Source organism: Bison bison, unplaced genomic scaffold, assembly GCF_000754665.1.
Source record: "Bison bison bison isolate TAMUID 2011002044 unplaced genomic scaffold, Bison_UMD1.0 scf7180017864322, whole genome shotgun sequence".
NCBI lineage: Eukaryota > Metazoa > Chordata > Mammalia > Artiodactyla > Bovidae > Bison > Bison bison.
Window position 1 is genome coordinate 4846475 of NW_011494894.1, and position 23178 is coordinate 4869652.

At 37.5% G+C, this 23178-nt stretch overlaps 1 protein-coding gene across 3 annotated transcripts in view; it reads right to left on the reverse strand.

Annotated features, from left to right (window-relative positions):
- Nucleotides 1–23178, reverse strand: part of HMCN1 (hemicentin 1) — a 541857-nt gene that overhangs the window by 113830 nt on the left and 404849 nt on the right. For all 3 annotated transcript variants that reach the window (XM_010853073.1, XM_010853072.1, XM_010853074.1), the window contains exons 57-68: nt 22549–22645; nt 16620–16781; nt 15556–15669; nt 15236–15438; nt 14858–14939; nt 14615–14746; nt 14141–14290; nt 11086–11245; nt 8099–8223; nt 7704–7887; nt 6757–6854; nt 3315–3593 (exon numbers count right to left, since the gene is read on the reverse strand). In XM_010853073.1, the coding sequence (XP_010851375.1) occupies nt 3315–3593; nt 6757–6854; nt 7704–7887; nt 8099–8223; nt 11086–11245; nt 14141–14290; nt 14615–14746; nt 14858–14939; nt 15236–15438; nt 15556–15669; nt 16620–16781; nt 22549–22645 (1786 nt within the window). The remainder of the gene's footprint in view (nt 1–3314; nt 3594–6756; nt 6855–7703; nt 7888–8098; nt 8224–11085; nt 11246–14140; nt 14291–14614; nt 14747–14857; nt 14940–15235; nt 15439–15555; nt 15670–16619; nt 16782–22548; nt 22646–23178) is intronic.

Genomic DNA, 23178 nt, shown 5'->3' on the forward strand with positions numbered 1-23178 from the left:
TTGAGTGAACTCTGGGAGTTGGTGATAGACTGGGAGGCCTGGCGTGCTGCAATTCATGGGGTTGCAAAGAGTTGGACACGACTGAGCGACTGAACTGAACTGATCTAAGTGTTCAGCTTTTTGTGAAGCCATGGACTGCAGTGTGCCAGGCTACTACGTCCTCCACTATCTCCTGGCACTTGCTCAAATTCATGTGTATTGAATTGATGATGCAATCTAAATACCTCATCCTCTGCCTCCCCCTTCTCCTTTTGCCTTTCCCAGCATCAGAGTCTTTTCCAGTGAGCTAGCCCTTTGTATCAGGTGGCCAAAGTACTGAAGCTTCAGCATCAGTTCTTCCAATAAATATTCAGAGTTGATTTCCTTTAGGATTGACTGGTTTGATTTCCTTGCATCCCAAGAGACTCTCAAGAGTTTTCTCCAGCACCATGAGTTGAAAGCACCAGTTCTCTGGTGTTCAGTCTTCTTTATGGTCCAACTCTAACATCTGTACATGAATACTGGAAAAACCATAAATTTGACTATACAGAACTCTGTTGGCAAAGTGATGTCTCTGCATTTTAATATTCTGTCTAGGGCTTCCCAGGTGGCACCATTGGTAAAGAACCATCTGCCATTATAGGAGACATAAGAGATGTGGGTTCAACCCTTGGGTCAGGGAAATCCCCTGGAGGATGACATGGCAATCAATTCCTGTATTCTTGCCTAGAGAATCTCAGGGACAGAGGAGCCTGGTGGACTACTGTCCTTTGGGTTGCAAAGAGTTGTACACGACTGAGTGACTCAGCATGCTAGGTCTATCATAGCTTCCCTTCCAAGGAGCAAGTTTCTTTTAATTTCATGGCTGCAATCACCATCCACAGTGATTCTGGAGCCCAAGGGGGTAAAAAAAAATCTGTCACTGCTTCCACTTTTTCCTCTTCTGTTTGCCACAAAGTGATGGGACCCGATGCCTTGATCTTAGTTTGTTTTTTTTTATGCTGAGTTTCAAGCCAGGTTTTTCACTCTCCTGTTTCACCCTCATCAAGAGGCTCTTTAGTTCCTCTTCATTTTCAACCATTAGAGTGGTATCATCTGCATATCTGAGGTTGTTGATATTTCTCCCAGCAATCTTGATTCCAGCTTGTGATTCAGCAGCCTGGCATTTGGCATGATGTACTCTGCATAGAAGTTAAGTTAACAGGGTGACAGTGAGCAGCCTCGTCATACTCCTTTACCAATTTTGACCAGTCGGTTGTTCCATGTGAGGTTCTAACTGTTGCTTCTTGGCCTGTATTTGGGTTTCTTAGGAGACAGGTATGGTGGTATGGTATTCCCATCTCTTGAAGAATTTTCCACAGTTTGTTGTGATCCACACAGTCAAAGGGTTTCATGTGGTCAATGAAGCAGAAGCAAATGTTTTTCCGGAACTCCCTTGCTTTCTTCATAATCCAACAAATGTTAACAATTTATTTCTGGTTTTTCTATCTTTTCTAAATCCAGCTTAAACATCTGGAAGCTCTTGGTTCACGTACTGCTAAAGCCTAGCTGGAAGGATTTTGAGAATAAACTTTGCTATCTTGTGAAATGAGTGCAATTCTATGGTAGTTTTAACATTCTTGGAAATGCCCTTTTTTGGGATTGGGATGAAAACAAACCTTTTCCAGTCCTGTGGCCACTGCTGAGTTTTGCAAATCTGCTTACATATTGAGTGTAGCACTTTAATAGCATCATCTTTAAAATGATCTTTAGGATTTTAGGATTTTAAGTAGTTCACCTGGAATTTCGTCACCTCCAGTAGCTTTGTTTGTAGTAATGCTTCCTAAGGGTCACTTGACTTCATACTCCAGGATGTCTAGCTCTAGGTAATTGACCACAACACCATGGTTATTGGGGTTATTAAGACATTTGTTGTATGGGTCTTCTGTATATTCCTACCACTTCTTCTTAATCTCATCTGCTTCTGTTAGGTCCTTACCATTTCTGTCTTTTATTGAGCCATCCTTGCATGAATGTTCCCTTGATATCTCCAATTTTCTCGAAGAGTTCTTTGCACTGTTCATTTAAGAAGGCCTTCTTATCCTTCCTTGCTATTCTCTGGAACTCTGCATTCAGTTGGGTATATACATCTTTTCATTTCTCCCTTGCCTTTCACCTGTCTTTTCCTCAACTATTTGTAAAGCCTCCTCAGACAACCACTCTGCATTCTTGTATTTTTTTCCTTTGGGCTGGTTTTGGTCACTGCCTCCTGTACAATATTATGAACTTCTGCCCATAGTTCTTCAGGCACTTTATCTACCAGATCAATCCCTTGAATCTTTGTCACCTCCACTGTATAATCATAAGGGATTTGATTTAGGTCATACCTGAGTGGCCTAATGCTTTTTCTCTACTTTCTTCAATTTAAGCCTGTATTTGGCAATAAGGAGCTCATGATCTCACCCACAGTCCAAGTACTGAATTTTGGACTCTCTTGTTGACTATGAGAGCTATTCCATTTCTTCAAAGGGATTTTTGCCCACAGTAGTAGATATATTGGTCATCTGAATTAAATTCACCCATTCCAGTCCATCTTATTTCACTGATTCCTAAGATGTTGATGTTTAGTCTTGCCATATCCTGCTTGACCACATCCAATTTACATTGATTCATAGACCTAACATTCCAGGTTCCTATGCAATATTGTTCTTTACAGCATCAGACCTTACTTTTACCACCAGACGTGTACACATCTGAGCACTGTTTCTGCTTTGGCCCAGCCACTTCATTCTTTCTGGAGCTATTAGAAACTGCCCTCTGCTCTTTGCCAGTAGCATACTGGGCACCTTCTTCTCGGGGGTGGCTCATCTTTTGGTGTCATATCTTTTTGCTTTCCATACTATTTGTTGTGTTCTAATGGCAAGAATAATGGAGTGGGTTGTCATTTCTACCTCCAGTGGGCCATGTTTTGTCAAAACTCTTCGCTATGACCCATCTACCTTGGGTGGCCCTGCAAGGCATGGCTCATAGCTTCATTGAGTTATGCAAGCCCCTTCACCATGAAAAGGCTGTTACCCATGAAGGAGGATTTTAATTCTTGGAAAAAGTTAAAAAACTACTTATCTACTGTGTGTGACTTGGTCAGTGAATGATGTTTTATAAGTAGTAGGGCTCATCCTTTTATACAGAGAAGAAACAATAACATGCTTCAGATAAAAGTAAATGTAGGTGAATTACAGAACAGAAATATGAAGTACAATGAAATTTTTAAAAATTTTGTCCCATAGCCAGTGATTCTAAAAATTACACTTACTCATTGTCTTTATTATGACATATTTCCCAATTATTTTACTCACCCAAGACCTTCAGGATAAAGTGTTTGCTGACTTCTCCTGCTTCATTCGAGGCAATGCAGGTGTACCGTCCCGAATCTTCAGTTTCTGCTTTGATGAGCTGAAGGACCATTCCTTGAGAGCTGATTGACAGATGGGCATCTAGCCCCAGAGGCCGACCATCTCTAAGCCAGGACATCCTGGGAGCTGGGGTTCCATCAGTAAAACATGTCATGGAGGTGGAACTACCCTTGACAATTGTGATTTCCTCTGTCCCCATCCCATTGTCCAGACTTGGTGGTACTACATAGAAAACAAAATTATATATCTATTATTATTTTATATCAATTTAGATTAAAAATTTAAATGGTTCCCTTAGTTCTGTAGTGTTTCTGTGATCTATAAAATTATAGAATTTAAAATACCATATAATTAATTAAGACTTTACTATAAAAATCTGTATTATAGGCTAATTACTAACTTTGCAAAATATTAATAATAAGCTCTCAGGACTGTTTCCTTGTTGAACATACAAAACTAAATGTGGTTTAAATTTGGTCATTTTTTTTTTTAACATTTTAGACTTTCACCTTTAATTTATTATAATATATTCCAGATATTATATCCTCTTCCAATAACACAAGAGAAGACTCTACACATGGACATCACCAGATGGTCAATATTGAATGCAGATTGACTATATTCTTTGCAGCCAAAGATGGAGAAGCTCTACACAGTTAGCAAACACAAGACCAGGAGCTGACTGTGGCTCAGATCACAAACTCCTTATTGCCAAATTCAGACTTAAATTGAAGAAAGTAGGGAAAACCACTAGACCATTCAGGTATGACCTAAATCAAATCCCTTACAATTATACAGTGGAAGTGACAAACAGATTCAAGGGATTAGGTCTGATAGAGTGCCTGAAGAACTATGAACGGAGGTTCATGATATTGTACAGGAGACAGGGATCAAGACCATCCCCAACATAAAGAAATGCAAAAAGGCAAAATAGTTGTCTGAGGAGGCCTAACATATAGCTGAGAAAAGAAGAGAAATGCAAAGGAGAAAAGGAAAGATATATCCATGTGAACAAAGAGTTCCAAAGAAGAGCAAGGAGAAATAAGAAAGCCTTCCTAAGTGACCAATGCAAAGAAATAGAGGAAAACAATAAAATAGGAAAGACTAGAGATCTCTTCAAGAAAATTAGAGATACCAAGGGAACATTTCATGCAAAGATGGGCTTGATAAAGGACAGAAATGGTATGGACCTAACAGAAGCAGAGGATGTTAAGAAAAGGTGGCAAGAATACACAGAAGAACTGTACAAAAAAGATCTTCATGACCCAGGTAACCACGAAGGTGTGATCACTCACCAAGAGCCAGACATCCTGGAATGCAAAGTCAAGTGGGTATTAGAAAGCATCACTATGAACAAAGCTAATGGAGATGATGGAATTCCAGTTGAGCTATTTCAAATCCTAAAAGATAATGCTGTGAAAATGCTGCACTCAACGTGCCAGCAAATTTGGGAAACTCAGCAGTGGCCACAGGACTGGAAAAGGTCAGTTTTTATTCCAATCCCAAAGAAAGGCAATGCCAAAGAATGCTCAAACTACCAAACAACTGGACTCATCTCACACTTGAGTAAAATACTGCTCAAAATACTCCAAGGCAGGCTTCTACTGTACATGAACCATGAACTTCCAGATGTTCAAGCTGGTTTTAGAAAAGACAGAGGAACCAGAGATCAAATTGTCAACATCCGCTGGATCAATGAAAAAGCAAGAGAGTTCCAGAAAAACATCTATTTCTGCTTTATTGACTATGCTAAAGCCTTTGACTGTGTGGATCACCACAAACTGGAAAATTCTGAAAGAGATGGGAATACCAGACCATCTGACCTGCCTCTTGAGAAATCTGTATGCAGGTCAGGAAGCAACAGTTAGAACCAGACATGGAATGGCAGACTGGTTCCAAATAGGAAAAGGAGAACGTCAAGGCTGTATATTGTCACCCTGCTTATTTAACTTATATGCAGAGTACATCATGAGAAACGCTGCGCTGGATGAAGCACAATCTGGAATCAAGATTGCCAGGAGAAATATCAATAACCACAGATATGCAGGTGATACCACCCTTATGGCAGAAAGTGAAGAGGAACTAAAAAGTCTCTTGATGAAAGTGAAAGAGGAGTGAAAAAGTTGGCTTAAAACTCAACATTCAGAAAACTAAAATTATGGCATTTGATCCCATCACTTCATGGCGAATTGATGGGGAAACAGTGGAAACAGTAACAGACTTTATTTTGGGGGGCTCCAAGATATCTGCAGATGGTGACTGTAGCCATGAAATTAAAAGACCCTTGCTCCTTGGATGAAAAATTATGACCAACCTAGATGGCATATTCAAAAGCAGAGACATTACTTTGCCAACAAAGGTCCATCTAGTCAAAGCTATGGTTTTTCCAGTATCATGTATGGATGTGAGAGTTGGACTATAAAGAAAGTTGAGTGCCGAACAATTGATGCTTTTGAACTGTGGTGTTGGAGAAGACTCTTGAGAGTCCCTTGGACTGCAAGGAGATCCAACCAGTCCATCCTAAAGGACATTGGTCCTGAATATTCATTGGAAGTACTGATGCCTAAGCTGAAATTCCAATAGGTTGGCCACTTGATGCGAAGAACTGACTCATTAGAAAAGACCCTGATGCTGGGAAATATTGAAAGCGGGAGAGAAGGGGACGATAGAGGATGAGATGGTTGGATGACATCACCAACTCAATGGACATGAGTTTGAGTAAACTCTGGGAGTTGGTGCTGGACAGGGAGGCTGGGCATGCTGCAGTCCATGGGGTCGCAAAGATTCAGACACGACTGAGTGACTGAACTGAACTGATATTATTCCAGAAGTATACTTCAACTACTTTGTGTGAAATAAACAAAATAACAAGTTCCAGAGTCAATTTTATATAATCCAACATAAATCATTTTAGCCGATTGTAAATAGTTACTTAACTCTTCTGAGATGTTCTTGGGGATTTTGAAGTCTCTGATCTAGCAAATCTTGAGAAATGGAATGTTTTGAGTTCTATCTCTGTCTAACATCACAGACAGATAATTAGTATACACACAAATATCCATTCGTATTTTAAATACTCTCAGATGATAACATATCAGAAAACAGTCTTAACTGTCTTTTTGTATGAAAAGACTGCTCTTGTGTCTGGATTGAAATGCTATTTTAAAAAATTGACATTTCATTTATTGGTAAATTCTAGGTTACAGAAGTATTTTGACAGACAGTATGCTTCAATATATATGTATCCCCTGGGAAGAAAGGCATCCTGCCCTAGTTAGTAAGATCCTGTTTTGCCAATCTTTCCTGCTAGGTCAATATTTAAATTAAGCCTGTTGCTTAATACTGGGCACATAGTAACGTACTAGGGACGTTGCTGGTAACATACCCAAAACTTGAAGGCTGAAATGTTTATTATCCACCCCAGCTCTGTTGGATGCCACACAAGTATACACAGCGACATCGGGTGCCTGAGCTCTCACAATCCTGAAAAACAGTTTGACCCAACACTTCATAATTTTATCCCACTTCATAATCTGATATTTGATCAACATATACAAATAAAAATACTTGTGATAATACAAAGATCATAGAAGGTGATTTATTTGGAGAAATTTTAGTTATAAAGATTATAACCATCCATTGCAAAACATAGACGCCTCCAGTGAAATTTATTTGACAAAGCTGATTAGGCACTAAGAGTAAGCCACTGAAAATGTAACATAATGTGAGAGGTGAATATTTTTCAAATACATATTAATAGAGAATGGTGAAAATCACATAATTATAGTAAGCATCTTCCCATTATTTTGCCAAAGTTTTAGCTAAAATAGCAGCTCTTGAAAAAATATATATGATAGGTATGTCTATGAAAGACCTATTGAATAGAAATTTACTAAAACATGAACATTTAAATAAGAATAATAAAGCATTTCAAATTTATATTTGCCATTCTCCCTCTTCTTAAAAAAAAAAAAAAAACTGAAAGGGAAACAAAAGTAAAAAATGTAGGAAAAGACATTTTTAAAACATTATTTAGATGAAGCTGTTGTTGCTTACTAGCTAAGTTGTGTTCAACTTTCTTGCGACCCCATGGACTGTAGCCCACCAGACTCCTCGGCCCATGGGATTTTCCAGGCAAGAATACTGGAGTGGGTTGCCATTTCTTCCTCCAGGGGATCTTCCCAGCCCAGGGACTGAACCCATGTCTCTTGCATCTCTTGCAGGCAGATTCTTTATCAGGGAGCCAACTTTACCAACTTTACAAGTTTACCAAAGTTAAGGTTTACAATTACAGTAACTCTGTGTAGCAAATCACACACAATAAAAGCTGACCTGATAACTTGTCCTCCAGACAGCAACCGGATATGGGAGGAGAGAGGCAGAGGAAGTCCATTCTTTAGCCAGTTTATCTGTGGTGGAGGCATTCCTGTGGCTCTGCATTCAATATTTATTGAGGTATCCACCAAAGCCATTAATTTCTCTGCTTCTTCTTTATTACCCCTAATTGCAGGTGGAACTATGTCATGCAGAAAATGAGAGAGGAGGGAGTGGGTTCATGACTAGTTCAAATCATTCAACTACATTTACCCATGTTTCTGCTTTGTATCCCAAAAGGAAATAACAAGGACATCAGATTTTAGAACTAAATGCTTCAGACACCTACGGCTTCATTTCGTCTGATAGATTCTAAGGCGCATAACTAAAAGAGGATGACATTTCATATTTACCATAGACATTTAAATTAAAAATCCGGTCTTCTTCTCCAGCAGGATTAGTAGCAACACACGTGTACTTCCCCATGTCAGATGGGAGAGCTCTGTAAATGTTTAATGTGCTGCCGTCTACAGCCACCCTGTAGGAGAGAATATAACAGATGCACTGACATGATTTGTATGGAGCTAGCTATTTCTGGAAAACTCACTTGGATTATTATATTCTTGAAAAAAAAGAGTCATGCTAAAATGCATCTTCATCTTGGATATAATGGTTCAAATCTTTTTCATTAAGTACATGGAAATCAGAGCTAGTGAAACTGAAGGTGATTTCAGGTAACCAACTAAACTTCTACAGTAATGGGTGTCATACACCCGCTGCCTCCTTCTGAGGAAAAGGAAATGAACAACACCAGGAATTTTTCTATCCAAATCACGGGCAAAGGCATGTTTTTCTCAGAAATAGAATGTTTTGTCATTACTTATCAATATAAGGTTGGAGTTATATGAAAATTATAAAAATTCTGGTATAAAAACTGAAGAATGTTTACAATGTTTTAATGAGAAATTAAGGTGGAAAAAATCTAGCTATAAACAACTTAGTATTAGTCTTAATGAGAAAGAGCTGACTCATTTGAAAAGACCCTGACGTTGGGAAAGATTGAGGGCAGGAGGAGAAGGGGATGGCAGAGGATGAGATGGTTGGATGGCATCACCGACTCAATAGACATGGGTTAGGGTGGACTCTGGGGGTTGGTGATGGACAGGGAGGCCTGGTGTGCTGCGGTTCATGAGGTCGCAAAGAGTCGGACACGACCCAGCGACTGAAATGAACTGAACTGAACTGAAGGAGCAAGATGGAATAATTTATTTAATCAGTGACAACAGCTTAGTATTTATGTATGGGTGTCGTTTGCAAATTTTTTCCCACAAATTGCTATAGCTTTCTTTTTGAATTACATAATATTAGTTATGTAATTACAAATTTACATAATGTAATTATGTAATTATGTAATTATGTAATTACAAAATTACATAATGTTAGTGAATGCTAACAATATGATTACATTATCAATAATATCTAAATTAAGATTATTACATTACTGATTCTATTCACACACCATTTATTATCAAATAAAACTTCCTATGTTTTATAAAGAGGTTAAATTACTATCTATGGTTATTCTTAGAATAGTCATTAGATTCTCCCAGTGTCAAGAGTAAATATTCCATTTCTACTACATCATATTATTAAATATAATTATTGAGAATTACAATTTTATTATCTGGGCCTATTTTATTTTTTCTTTTTCAAAACATAAATTTTTACATTCCATGAGTTTAACCATATGAATAAACGAAAAGCCAGGCCGCCATAACTAAAGGAAAACACTAAGTTGACTTTGGAAAAATTACTTCATTTGATGGATAAATTGGCCCCTCACAAACCTACATATACTGTGGAGCTGGGAACAAATAATCAAAAAATTGAAAATAAGAATAAATATATTTGAGATCTTAATGTAAGAGGAGAAGGAACAGATCCTAAATTCCTAGGTATAAATATTACCTTTTAGAATAACTTAAAGTCCCACCAACTATCTAGTACTTGGTTTGGAACTGGGTTGATATCACAGCTGATTTAATAAAAATAATTAAATACTGGTTAACTTTTGAGGGATGTCCAACCAAAGAAGTGAAATGCAAAATGTACCTCTAAACTAAAACATTATTTGGCAATTCACCTAATCTTGTAAAGGGGACTAATATTTAAATTTTAACATAAAATTTCAGGAAAAAAAAAACATTTATTTTTCTATAAATTGTGTACATTCAATTCATTGATTAGAAAATATACTGCAAACCCTTAAATTTAAAATATTGGTTCAACGTAATAAAGTTTGCAATACATTTAATTAATGCCTGCTGAGGTATATATACGGAGAAGGCAATGGCAACCCACTCCAGTACTCTTGCCTGGAAAATCCCACGGATGGAGGAGGGGCCTGGTGGGCTGCAGTCCATGCGGTTGCTAGGAGTCGAACACGACTGAGCGACTTCACTTTATTTTTTCACTTTCATGCATTGAGGGATTCCCAGGTGGTTCGGTGGTAAAGAATCCACCTGCCAATGTAGGAGACATGCGTTTGATACCTGGGAGAAGGAAATGGCAACCCACTCCAGTGTTCTTGCCTGAAAAATCCAGTGGACAGAGGAGCCTGGCAGGCCTCAGTCTGTGGGGTCACAAAGAGTCAGACATGACTGAGTGACTAAGCATGCACGCAAGGTATATATAATTCTTAAAGTAATTACAATTACTCTGGTGTGTATATATTATGGGACTTTGTGAATAAATAATCTAGCAGAGTATAGAATAATGGATTGTCCTTCAAAATACATTTGTTGAAAATATCAGGAAGCCTGTAACATTTATCATTCCATCTCTATGAGGTTTGTGGCATGAAGAGTCAACTAAAAATGGGATTTGGACACATTATAAGGGATGAACCAGGTTATGATGATAGTATCTTTTCTCAAAATGAGCCAAGCACTATGGCATGTCTGGTGGTTTGGTGATTTCAGGACACAAAATCACATCTAAGAGATGACTGATGAATCTTTTGAAGGATGAAATTGATTTGATGTTAGCAAGAAAGAGGAACTAATTATTTTTATGATGTAGACTTTGGTATAAATGTTCTGGAATTAGGGGAATAAAATCTACAACAGCTAACTAACACTTGCAGAAATGAACATGTAGGGAGACTTTATAACACAGAGTTGAAAGATAAAGAACACATGCATACACGAATACTCTTGAATGATTCTCCCAGGAGAATATCTGTGTCCAGCTCTCCAAAACTGTATCCTTTTTCTTTCTGAATATAATGATAGCCAAGTTCCAAAGAGACTGAATTCACTATTATTCACGTGAAATTTGAAGCATAAAGCAATGTAGAAGACATTACAATTAATGACACAAAGATTCTTTTTACACATACCGAATTCTTTCTGTTTCACTGTTAACTATGGGCTTTCCATCTTTAAGCCACTGAATAAGTGGGGTGGGAATGCCATTTGCACTGCAGACCAGCTCAACATTTTCCCCAAGAAGGACACTGACTTCACTTGGAATCTCAGCATCAGCAACATTTGGAGGAACTTTGGAGAAATAATTAAGACTTTCATTATCAAGGCATAAGAATGCAAATTCTATGAATACAACAGAATCATAGAACAATATGCCATTTTTATGTCATATTCTTCCTAGATTGTGGTTCAAGATCAAACTCTTGCCATTGTCAGAAATTACTTGAAAAATAAGTATAGGAATCACTTCAATATTCTTTTACATTGTAAGTTGATATAATTATTTAGTCATAGGGGTTGGTGACAAATCTACCTCATGGGCACCCTTCTTGGCCAGAGAGAATCACTCCTGATTAAAGCCTCAATAGATAGCTCAGAATTAATACAGTTCAGGAGAATCTGTCTTATAAAAGTTTAGCGTAAGTCTGAGAAAGGTATCTGAATTGAGTATTTCTCTATGATACAGTTTAAATACTATTTATTCTGAACAACAAATAGCTTATTATTCAATATTCAATCATCTCTATTTCTTTTACTAGCATCTTTCTTCCTCACTTTAATGATTCAATTAGGAAATAATGGATCATAAAAATATTGACAATTCTATTAGAAACACAATTGAATTACTCTTCTTAATAATTACAGTGGTGTGGTTCATATAGTGGAGGCAGTTCACACCAACTTGCAAGAGCCAGATTTGCATATCTTTACAACTCTGTGTTCAGTGCCATCATTTCAAGTGGTAGCTTGAAATGGGCCACTGTGAAAATACTCACACCACAGAACCTGACAAATGACTGGTTCCAAGTCAAGACCATTTTATTTGCAGAGTCAATTGTTAGACATTTACCAACACACCACTGCATAATCTTTCCAAAGCTCATTTCAGTCGTCCAAAAGATAATAATAATTACACTAAATTTATATTTACCAAAGAAGTTGAATCAATAAGAATGCTAATGAGACATCCCATAACAAGTGTCGAATACAGGAAAGCAGGCTCTTGGGTAGCTCAGTGGTAAAGAACCCACTTGCCAATGCAGGAGATGTGGGTTCAATCCCTGTGTTGGGAAGATTCCCTGAAGAAGGAAAATAACAACCCACTCCAGTATTCTTGCCTGGGAAATCCCATGGACAGAGGAGCCTGGCGGGCTACAGTCCATGGGGTCGCAGAAGAGTCAGACGCAACTTAGCAGCTAAAACTACAGCAAAAGAATAGCATGGACTGGCCTCATGTACATATATGGCCTCTATATAGTCTTAAGACACACACAAAATGTCTAGTAAAAATCTTTGATCGTACACATACTCCATGACTGGCATATATTATTATTAATGCATTAAACATAAATTAGGCATGTAATTTCTGACACTGAATCTCTGAATGGCTGTATTTCCTTTTGTGCTTCTAAAATCTTCAGCATTACTAGTTGGAAATACCACTGATACTCATAAACTAATTTTGATTTTTAATTTCAGTTTTTAGGTGATGGATTTTAATCTTACTGCGGTGATCATTCTGCAGTATATACATATATAAAATCATTATGTTGTACACGTTACACTTGTATAATGTTGGTGCGTGCTCAGTCACTACATTGTGTCCAACTCTTTACGACCCCATGGACTGTAGCCCCAAGGCCCCTCTGTCCATGGGATTTCCCAGGCAAGAATACTGGAGTGGGTTGCCATTTCCTCTTCCTTGTGATAATACAAAGATTATAGAAGGTGATTTATTTTTGGAAATTTTAGCTATAAAGATTATAACAATCCATCCCAGGATTGAACCCACGTCTCCTGCATTGGCAGGTGGATTCTTTACCTCTGAGTAAAGAAAGGGAAGCCCTATACAATGTTACATGTCAATTATATTTCAATAAAACTGGAAAAAAATTTTGATTTTTCTGTGGTTTCAGCAGAGCACACAGCAAGTAAATAGTACATATTCACAATTGCATTGGACAAACTTAGGACAAAGTCTTTTCACAAAACTATAATGAAATTGGAAAAAGCAAGCATTTCAACTTGGTTTCAAGTTAGACTTTCATTTCAATTTAAAAATTAGGCTGAAAATAATACCCAAAGGTTTGCTGAAAATCAAAAGGATGCAAGTTCTCCCTGCAGTGCTCAATTCTATGCTGGAACATAACAGATGCTAAGTATTTAATTAAGTTAATTAAGTATTTCTTGGATAAATCAATGCTCTTTAGTCTCACCTCCAATTAGATTCATGATTATTTAAATGTACCCATTCCTTGACCAAGTAATTAGGACATATTTAATCTCTTCATGAGATAAATCTTACTTATCTATATAAATAGAAAGAGACTCTATAGGCTTAGTATCAAAATAAGTTATTCCAGCTTTAAGTGAACAAGTAAATACACCATAGGAAGGTACACATTTCAGGACACATGAAAAAATAGATTTTGAAATTTCTACTGTTCTTCACATTTATGTCCATTTTCATGAAAACACTACCTACCAGTAAATGTAGGACAGAAAATTCACAGTATTTTTTGTTTATCTAAAGATATTTTGGGAACTTCCCTGGTGGCCCAGTGGTTAAGACTTCACCTTACAATGCAGGATGTACAGGTTTGATCCCTGCCTGGGAAGCTAAGATCTTAAATGCCTTGTGCCTCGTGACCGAAAAACCAGAACATAAAACAATAGAAGCAATATTGTAATAAATTCAATAAAGACTTAAAAAAATGGTCCACATAAAACAAAATATTTTAAAAAAAGATGTTTTGTAAGTCAAATCATTATGCTGTGTACTCTAAAATTATATGGTTCTTTACATCACTTAAATCTCAATAAACTGAAAAGACTACAATATCCAAAACACACAAAAGAGATATTTTGAATCAATTATAAATGATCTGTTTAGATATACACTTATTTTGTAGTATAAAAAGAATGGAATAAGGAAACTGAAGACAGATTCGAGTGTACCCCACATACCTTGAATTGAAAGAATGTAATGTTTCTGTGCTTTCCCCTCCATATTTGAGGCAATGCATGTATAGTTTCCACTATCTGAATGTTGGGACCTGGCAATTTGGAGTTTTCTTCCCCCAGACAAAATATGAACTTCCAGTGAGCCAGAATTTTCTAGCGGTAGAAACAAAGCAAATCATAAAAAAGCTTTTAACATCTCTACAATTCACCATAAAAATGTCTGACTTTATGTGATAAATGTATTTCTTAAAGGTCCTCCCTTTGTACTTTGATTTGAAAGGACAGCCTTATTTTTTGAAAAAGACAAGGAGAAAAATCTCTGTAAAATGCAGACTCTTTTGTAGGTTTATATTATAGTACATTAGGCTTTCTGAACTAAACATAGCTATGTGCACAATACTGAACGTGTGCTAGTTTATTAACCTAATGAATGAGGTGCAAAAGAAAACAATCATAAGAAATGCACAGCTTCATTACCTATGGGTCTGTGGTTCTTCAACCATGCTATGGAGGGAGGTGGGATTCCAGTAGCATCACATGTTAAAGTAACAGGATTGCTGACTGTCTCCACAGTGACTTCATTTTCAGGCCCTTCAATACTGGGTGGCACTGTAAAAAGAAAGAAGAAAATCATGTGTCCTCATTAAGTTAATTCAGGACACTTTCTTTCATTTGCATATCTGGGGGAAAAAAAGACTTGTATTAGAGGCAGATGCTCACCATATACATTGAGGTGGAAATTTTTATCATCCCGTCCTGCTACATTTATAGCTCTACATACATACTGGCCTGTGTCAGATACCTAAAAGAAAAAGATACTATTGTATGTGTTCCATTAAGTTACAGATGACCAATCACACTGTTCGAGTGTAGATTAAATCATCAGTCATCTTTATGCTCGAATGCCCCAGTCCTAATTGCTTTCTACAATCCTGCTTTTTCTTTTAAATGAAAAAATGAAGGGAATGGCATTGATGATGTTATTTTTTTTAATGACAATTTTTAGTGTAGTAAAGGAAAGATACAGCTTCCAATTCTGTCTTCCATAATCCCACCAAGGAGTCACGCACGACACACAAACAAGAATAAAAGATGCACCTCAGCTTTTGTGATGCGCAGCATTTGTCCATCGGCCAAAATCTCCAGCCGAGCAGACTCTGTTAGCATCCGTCCATTCTTATACCAGGTGATGACTGGAGGCGGGACAGCATTCGATCCACACTCCAGTGATACTGAGGTCCCCTCTCTTACATTAACTACAGAAAGAGATTCGCTTCCATGATCTTTAATGCTTGGGGGCACTGAAGGAAGAAAATAAAAAAACAGAGGTTTTGTTTTTTCCATTAAGATGCTCAGATAGAAAATAGCTAATACCAGTTTGAAAATTAAAGACTCGTATGAGAAGAGCATAAACAAACCATAAACAGTCAGGGAAACTTTTTTCTTGCTTTCCCCAGCTTGGTTGATAGCTACACAAGTGTATTCACCACCATCAGATACCTTGGCCCGGATAATTTGCAAAGTTCGACCACCTGTGGGCAAATATAACGCAAATTGAAGAGTGGTATAGAAATTGTTGTAATAACGAGTTTATCAATAAGATAAATGACAAAATATATCCTTTCCCTTAGAGAGAAATCTATATATATTAATAGAAGCATTTCATATACAAAATGAAAGAATTTAATCCGTTTCCTTGGATCCTTTCATTATTACTTACTCTGAAATTTAAAGTGTTAGGCACTCAGTCATGTCTGACTCTTTTTTGTGACCCCATGGATTACAACCCACCAGGCTCCTCTGTCCATGGAATTTTCCAGCAAGAATACTGGAGTGGGTTGCCATTCCCTTCTCCAGGGGATCTTCCCCACCTGAGGGATTGAACTCAGGTCTCTCACACTGCAGGCAGACTCTTTACCATCTAAGCAACCGGGTAAGCCCATTACTTACTCTACTTCCTTCCAAAAGAAGAAATTAATAAAAATTTATCTCCAGTAACCAAATGTGGATAACAAAACTGTTTCATACAGATTCTTCTGAGTAAACAATAATTTTACTATAGTCAGTATAAGTTAAGTATTTCTGGTTTAAATCTCCCACAGTACGGAAGTGGCTATCATCTGTTAGCCAATTTATCTACCCTCCAGGAGCTTTAGTACTGATTAAAAACAACCAGTGAATTTATCCAATGAAAGCACTATTTCATAAACTTATCATCCCCAAAGGATTAGTAAGCAGTTCTGTTCCTAAATTTCATAATTTTTTGAAGCAGGCCTTGTTGCTGTACATTCCCACTTAACTCATAAAAGTCTACACAGTTTCATCCTAAGGGCCCCAAATGGCTAGAGAGGCATTTAACGTGAACAAATGAATGTAGCAAGACAAAAGTCTGGAAAGAGACTAAGTTGAAATTCCATTTGTATTAAAAATAAAGAAAAATGAGAAAGTGTCACCTACGTTAAAAGAGTACTAAGTTCCTTACCAGGCACAATGAGAGCATTTGTGTTTAGTTTGATAGGCTGTTCATTCTTGAGCCAGCTGAGATCAGGAGGTGGAAAACCAGAGACCTCACAGGTCAAAGAGATGAAATTGTTCACCACAACAGTGAGATTTTCAGGGTTAGGACCAATGACACTTGGAGGAACTATAATAGTAAATATATTAAAAGTGAAATATGTTAATATTAAACATATTAAAGTGAAAAATGATATTATCAATAACACATATCCAATTTATTAATATAAGCCTAACCACTGTACTCTGCTAAAGCACTGAGTTAATGATACTAATTATTTACCTTTCTTCTTTGAATTCCCTAACGCCTTCATCAAATTCACGTACATCAGTTTTGTTTTCCCCAGTTGAAAGAAAATACTAGAATTTTCAAAGGCAGAATTATTGTGCATTTTATTTGTAAAATGTTGGAAGTTCTTAATATGGCTTTGTCAATGTACAAAGATCTAATACTGCTTTTTATTAAATATATTTGAATATTCTGGCTTTTAATATTACACCCTTAAAGTTTTTATTTTCTTGCTTATAGTAATACTAGACATTTTATTTTAGGGTGTCATCTATTTGTAAATTATACAGGTAATTTCAACAATGTAAAAATAAATGACTTTCAAGATGAGCAAAAAGTTTAAGAAATAAACAATATAACGTCTTATTGTTCAACACCAAAAAAGAATTCCAAAAGCAAAGCAGTACAGAAAAAAGTGGAGTAAAAAAAAGATTAATAATGCAATGACAATTATGCATTAAAACACACGTTTATGGAACAATAGATGTTTTTATAAGAACACAGGCATAGTGAAGGAATAACATTATGGATTCAAATGACTTCCGAAGTGCAGATGGGGTGGGAATAGAAGTGAGGAATGGGCATTAAAAATGAGTGAATACATGAATGAATGGATAGATTAATAAAGGCAGAGATAGGTCTTGCTCAGGCTAGCGAAGACAGTAAGACATGAGATAAAGAATGTAACACTCTATTTTTATATTATACTCTCTCTATATATTATTATCTCTACATATTATATTCAGATTGGGACTTTAAAACAGCATCAAAAACAAATAAAAAAAGATCAGAATGACAAAATTGCTTTTTAAATATTACTATCAAATTTTTGATCACTAATTTTCATGACCATTCATTTATACTTACTTCAGATGCTGTGCTAAGTGCTGATGCAGTACAAAATATAACAGATTATATCTATAAAGAATAATTTGGTGGTAGTGACTCTGAGGAAACAAGTGACAGATAACATTTTTTTCAGTGGTTATGCTGTGCCAGGCACTAAACACTTCATAATGCCATTTCTTTGAAAGCTCCTAAAACTTATGTGTTAGATACAGTTCTTATCCTCTTATTATAGATGAGGAAGCTGAGACAGAGAGAGGTTAGCATCTTGCCTAAGCTTTCACAGTTACTGGGAGAGATTGGTGTCTGGCTTTAGAGCCCTGTTCTTAGCCACCATCTGATACTGCCTTGTAAATACAAGTGTGCATGCTTAGTTGCTCAGTCGTGTCTGACTCTTTGTGACCCTGTGGACTGTAGCCTGTCAGGCTCCTCTGTCCATGGGGTTCTCCAAGAAGACAGAAAATGGGGGCATCTTCCAGAAAGACGGCATGGCATATACAATGGTCCAAATGGGGAAAAGAATATGGCACCAGAAGGCTGACCTGACCAGAGTTTGAAGAGCGAGGTTGTTGGGGAGTTAGGCTGGAGAGTAGACAAGATGTAAGGACTAAGTAGGATCAAGTCCTACAAGTTCTTCTGGGCATCATTAAGAATACTGAAATATAGCCCAAGGAAAGGAAAGCAGAAGAATGGTTTACTCAAAAATTCACTTAAAAGATACCAATCTGGCCACAGTGGAGGGGACTGGTGAGAAGGCTAAAAGGAACTCAGAAAGACCAGTTAGGTGACTATTGCTGTGATAAGTGCAAAAGATTATAGTGCTATGCTCAGGATGGTGTCGGAAAGAACAGAAGAGTGAGTGGATCGAGGGTGTTTTGTGGGTAGAATATCCAGGACTCAATGCTTTAGCTGTGAGGTTTAAGGAGGAGGAGGAATCAAGGATGACATTCTTTTTCCTGGCTTCAACAGTGGGAAGATGGTGATTCCCTTTACTGAGACACAGATCCCTGGAGGAGGAACACATTCTGGAGAAAAGGGAATAAGCTCAGTTACATACATATGGTTTTACGAGTGACTATCACACGTTTGTATTGATAAGAAGTAAATATCTGAATAGAAGAGTCTAGAGTTCCTGAGGGGGCCCTGGCTGGAGATAAAACTTTGCAAACTATCCACACATAAATGGTATCTGAAATTTGGAGATTCATGAGCTCACATGATGAGTGAGGAAGAGTTTGAAGAAATGAAGTTGAGGGCTTAGAAAAATAAGGAGTAATAGTCAAGTAGGAAGGGAGGAACTAACAAAGCAAACAGAATGAGAGATTGGAAAGGAAAGATACAAATAAGGGGTGTAGGTGTCACATAAGCCAAAGGAAGATAAATTTTGAAAAAGATGGTCAAATGCTAGAGAATGTCAAATGCTCAAAAGAAAGAAAGATAAAGCCTGGAAAATGCCTACTGGATTTTTGATGTCATTTCGTGAATTCAGTGAGCAGCTTCATTGGAGTTGTGGGGGTGAAATCTGGTGAGTAGCGGTGGGAGGAGTGAGCAGGAGTGAGGAGATGGAGATGGAGACAGTAAATATACACAGTGATTAGAGAAGGTTGTTTTGAAATCGGGGGCAAAGAGAGGGAGGCAGCTGAAGGGAAATACTAGGTCCAAGGGAGAGTTTCTTATTTTTATTTTTTAAGAGGGAAGAGAGAAGTAAATTTAAGTGCTCTTGGGAAAGAGCCAGTAAAAGTGTGAATTTCAATACTGGAGAGGAAGAGAGGAGACTGTGGGATTTCTGAGGGGGTAGTGGCAGGGATCTAGGGCCAAGTCAGCCTTTGGAAGGCAGAGGAACTCTTCCATTCTGTGTTATAACAGAAGGAAAGAAGAAATGGCAATATCAGACACAGCTGATATTGTCAATTTGATGGCAGGAATTAGAAGTGGTTTCTGCAATATGCCTTCTCTTTTCCCTGTAAGACAGGACGTAAGGGTATTGACTGAAAGTGAGAGGTGGGCTGTGATTGACTCAATGTTTGCGTCCCCCCAAAATTCATATACTAAAACCCTAACTCTCAGTGTGGTTGTATGTGAAGATGGGGACTTAAAGGAAGAGTTGAAACATAAATGACGTCATAAAGGTCATAAACCTGATCCCACCAGATTACTGTCTTTATAAAAATAAGACAGCCGAAAGCTTCCTTGCTTTTTCTGTCCATGTGTGCTCGTGGAAGGGCCTCATGAGGACAAACTGGTCGTCTGCAAGCCAGAGAGAGCCTTCATCAAAGCTGAATCCTGCTGGAACCTTGATCTTGGACTTTCCAGCCTCCAGACTGGGGAGAAAGTGAACTCCTGTTGTTTAACCACGTAGCCTCTGGTATTTTGTTAATGGCTGCCCGAGCTGAGACAGGGGCCATCTGACGTTCGAGAAGGTGTGAGGGTCTCTCTGAAGTAGAGACATAAGGATGCGCCCCAGCCAGTATAAAGGGCTTATTTCAAGCAGCACCTGTGAATTTATAACGCCAATATTCCTGATGCCAAGAGTTTCTCCAGCCAGGGTTACCTACCTGGGTATAGGTATGGAATTCAGTTGAGAGGTAATACAGAAAAGCAGCTAGGCTTAAAGCCTCTGGAATCAGACTACCTGAGTTAAAATCCTGGTGTTGTATTTGCCAGCTGTGTAACTTTGGCCATGTTACTTTATCTCACAGAGGCTCATCTTTTTCATCCATAAAAGAGATATATAATAGGACCAACCACCTGGGGTTGAGATAATTAAGTAAAATAACATAAATAAAAACACCCAGCACATCATCTTGTAGGGATCAAGCAGTTAGTATGTTGCGTTGCTATATGTGGAGCTGAGCTTTTATTAAGCAAGAACACTGAGAAGACATGGGCTAAGAGCAGTAATTGATACGCTGGTCAACGAAGGTCAAGCTGGATGTGAAGGAAAGCAAAGACACAGAGGGTTGGAAAACACTGGAGGTCAACAGACTGAAGGTTAGAGACCAGCAAGAACAAGCACTGTTGGAAAACAAATGGTATGGTTTCAGGGAAGCAATTTAAATGGTTTCTCCCCTACATGGATTTTCCAGGATTTAATCCAATATGAAGTGTGGATTCCTATTGCAGTCAGGAGATCAAGACACCGTGAACTGGCAAAAGAAGAGACCCCTCCTGTCCCATTCTTAACAGTAAACACTAACGGCAGCTGCCTCTCAATTCATGCAAGGTCCCCAATTCAGATGATTCTGCTGTACATTAAGAAAAGAAACTGGATATGAAGGAAATATAATCAAGGGACAACAAATATTTATTTACCAACTACCATGTCTTTAGGTTTAGGAAGACCAAGGTCCATAAGAAATAACCATTTGTCTACAGCATTTATAATACAGTTATAAGACATAGGTGAAGATACAGACATATAAAGATAATAAGGTAGCGTCTGTAACTACTAAAACTGGGGGTTTTACACGATGCTTTTGACCACATAAAGAAAGAAAAACGAATCCTGCCTTGGGGAATCAGGAAAAATAATCAACACTTTTATTTTTCAACATTTATTCTACTGTACTTTATCGATTAGAACGTATACTTTCACAATGATTATTATTATTTAATTCTTTCTGGGAAATCATAATACATTATTACCATTTTGGTCAGATTTACTCAACAAAAGTTTCTAAGCACTGGGACTGCAGAGATAGCACTGCCTCAAATCTGTTACACGGCATCAGTACCAGACGTTGCTAGACGTCAATACTTCCTACATATCGCACCACAAAGAATATCCATCGTGCTAAATAAAAGTCTTTTGAAAGAAGAAATGTTTGACTAATGTCAAATTTCTGCTATTTTCAAAATGAGCTAGAATTTGGTATATGAATCACATAGAGTGAGAGTAAGCGAAAGTTGCTTGGTCGTGTCTGGCTCTTTGGGACCCTATGGACTATACAGTCCATGGAATTCTCCAGGCCAGAATACTGGAGTGGGTTGCGTTTCCCTTCTCCAGGGGATCTTCCCAACCCAGGGATAGAACCCAGGTCTCTTGCATTGTAGGCAGATTCTTTACCAGCTGAGCCATGTGAATCAAACAGTTAAAGAAAATCTGTTACAATAATTGTTCACCATTTCCAATTTAATATTCTGGAAGCAGCTGTGTGTCATGAAAATAAAATTATTTATGGTTGACATCCAACAGCATTTTTAGCAAAAGCAAAAAAAAAAAGTATTTATGGAGTGTCTAGCATTTATCGAAAACTTAAAATCTGATAAATGAATTAGATGTATGGATGGTTCTTAGGAATTATTTAACTACACAAAGTGACTTTTTCTTCCTTGGGGAGTGTATTAAGTTCTGGAGGGTGTAACTCAACATGAATTCTATAACTGAGGATAGAAACTGGTTCCAATCAGGCCCAGTGGGTAAATTTTCATGAGTCGAAGAGCTATTTTTGGTTCTTACTTCATATAAACTTATATTCTTTGGGATTTCAAATTTTGATTTTTTTTTTTACTTTCAAATAAGTAGGAGTAACTACTTTGTCTTAGGGGACTGAAATAATATAAAAACAGTCTTCCTAAAAGATTTGTACTTTATAAATCCCACAAGCTGTGGTAAGAAAGAAAGAAGGGGAAAGATTGAATGAATGCTGGCTCCACACATGTTCAAGTTAAAAAATAGGAAATAAGCCTACATAATCTAAAACACAGTTTTCCTGCCTTTTCAAGCATACTCTAACAGATGTTTTTGGAACTGAGCTCTTACCATGAACATTGAAGTTAAAATATTTTTTGGCACTTCCAGCTGTGTTCTCAGCAACGCACACATATCTGCCGATATCTGTTATTTGACTATTTAGAACCTAAAGGGAAAAATGAAGCAATTTCAACTAAAACTTTTTAGAAAGCAACTTGTCAATTTTAAGAATAAACAATCCATATTCTTCCTAGTTAATACCAGATAAACATAATAAAGAATTTTTGTATGTACCATGGCTGATGCTGGTTTTTATGAGGTCAGTTAAATAAATATTTATAAAGATTTCTAATCAGAAAAGGCAATTTTGTACATACTGGCATATTGACTAAGAAAAGTCCGAAGTCCTTCTGCCACTTCCCCATCTATATCCCTGCCCATGTGACTACATCACTGGAAATTCCTCCCATCAGGAAGTAGGATAAAGATGTAGAATTTGTGTTGGCCTTGTGACCAGCTTTGACCAGCAGAGTGTGATGGATGTGACCGTGTTCCATTTCAAACCTAGGCCTTATGCGCTTCCCCTCACTCATCTGGAAGCCTGCCACCACTCTGTGAGGAAACCAGGATTAGCTGGCTGGAAGGTGAGAGATCACATGGGAAGGGTCATCCTAGTTATTGCAACTGAGGCCCCAGAAA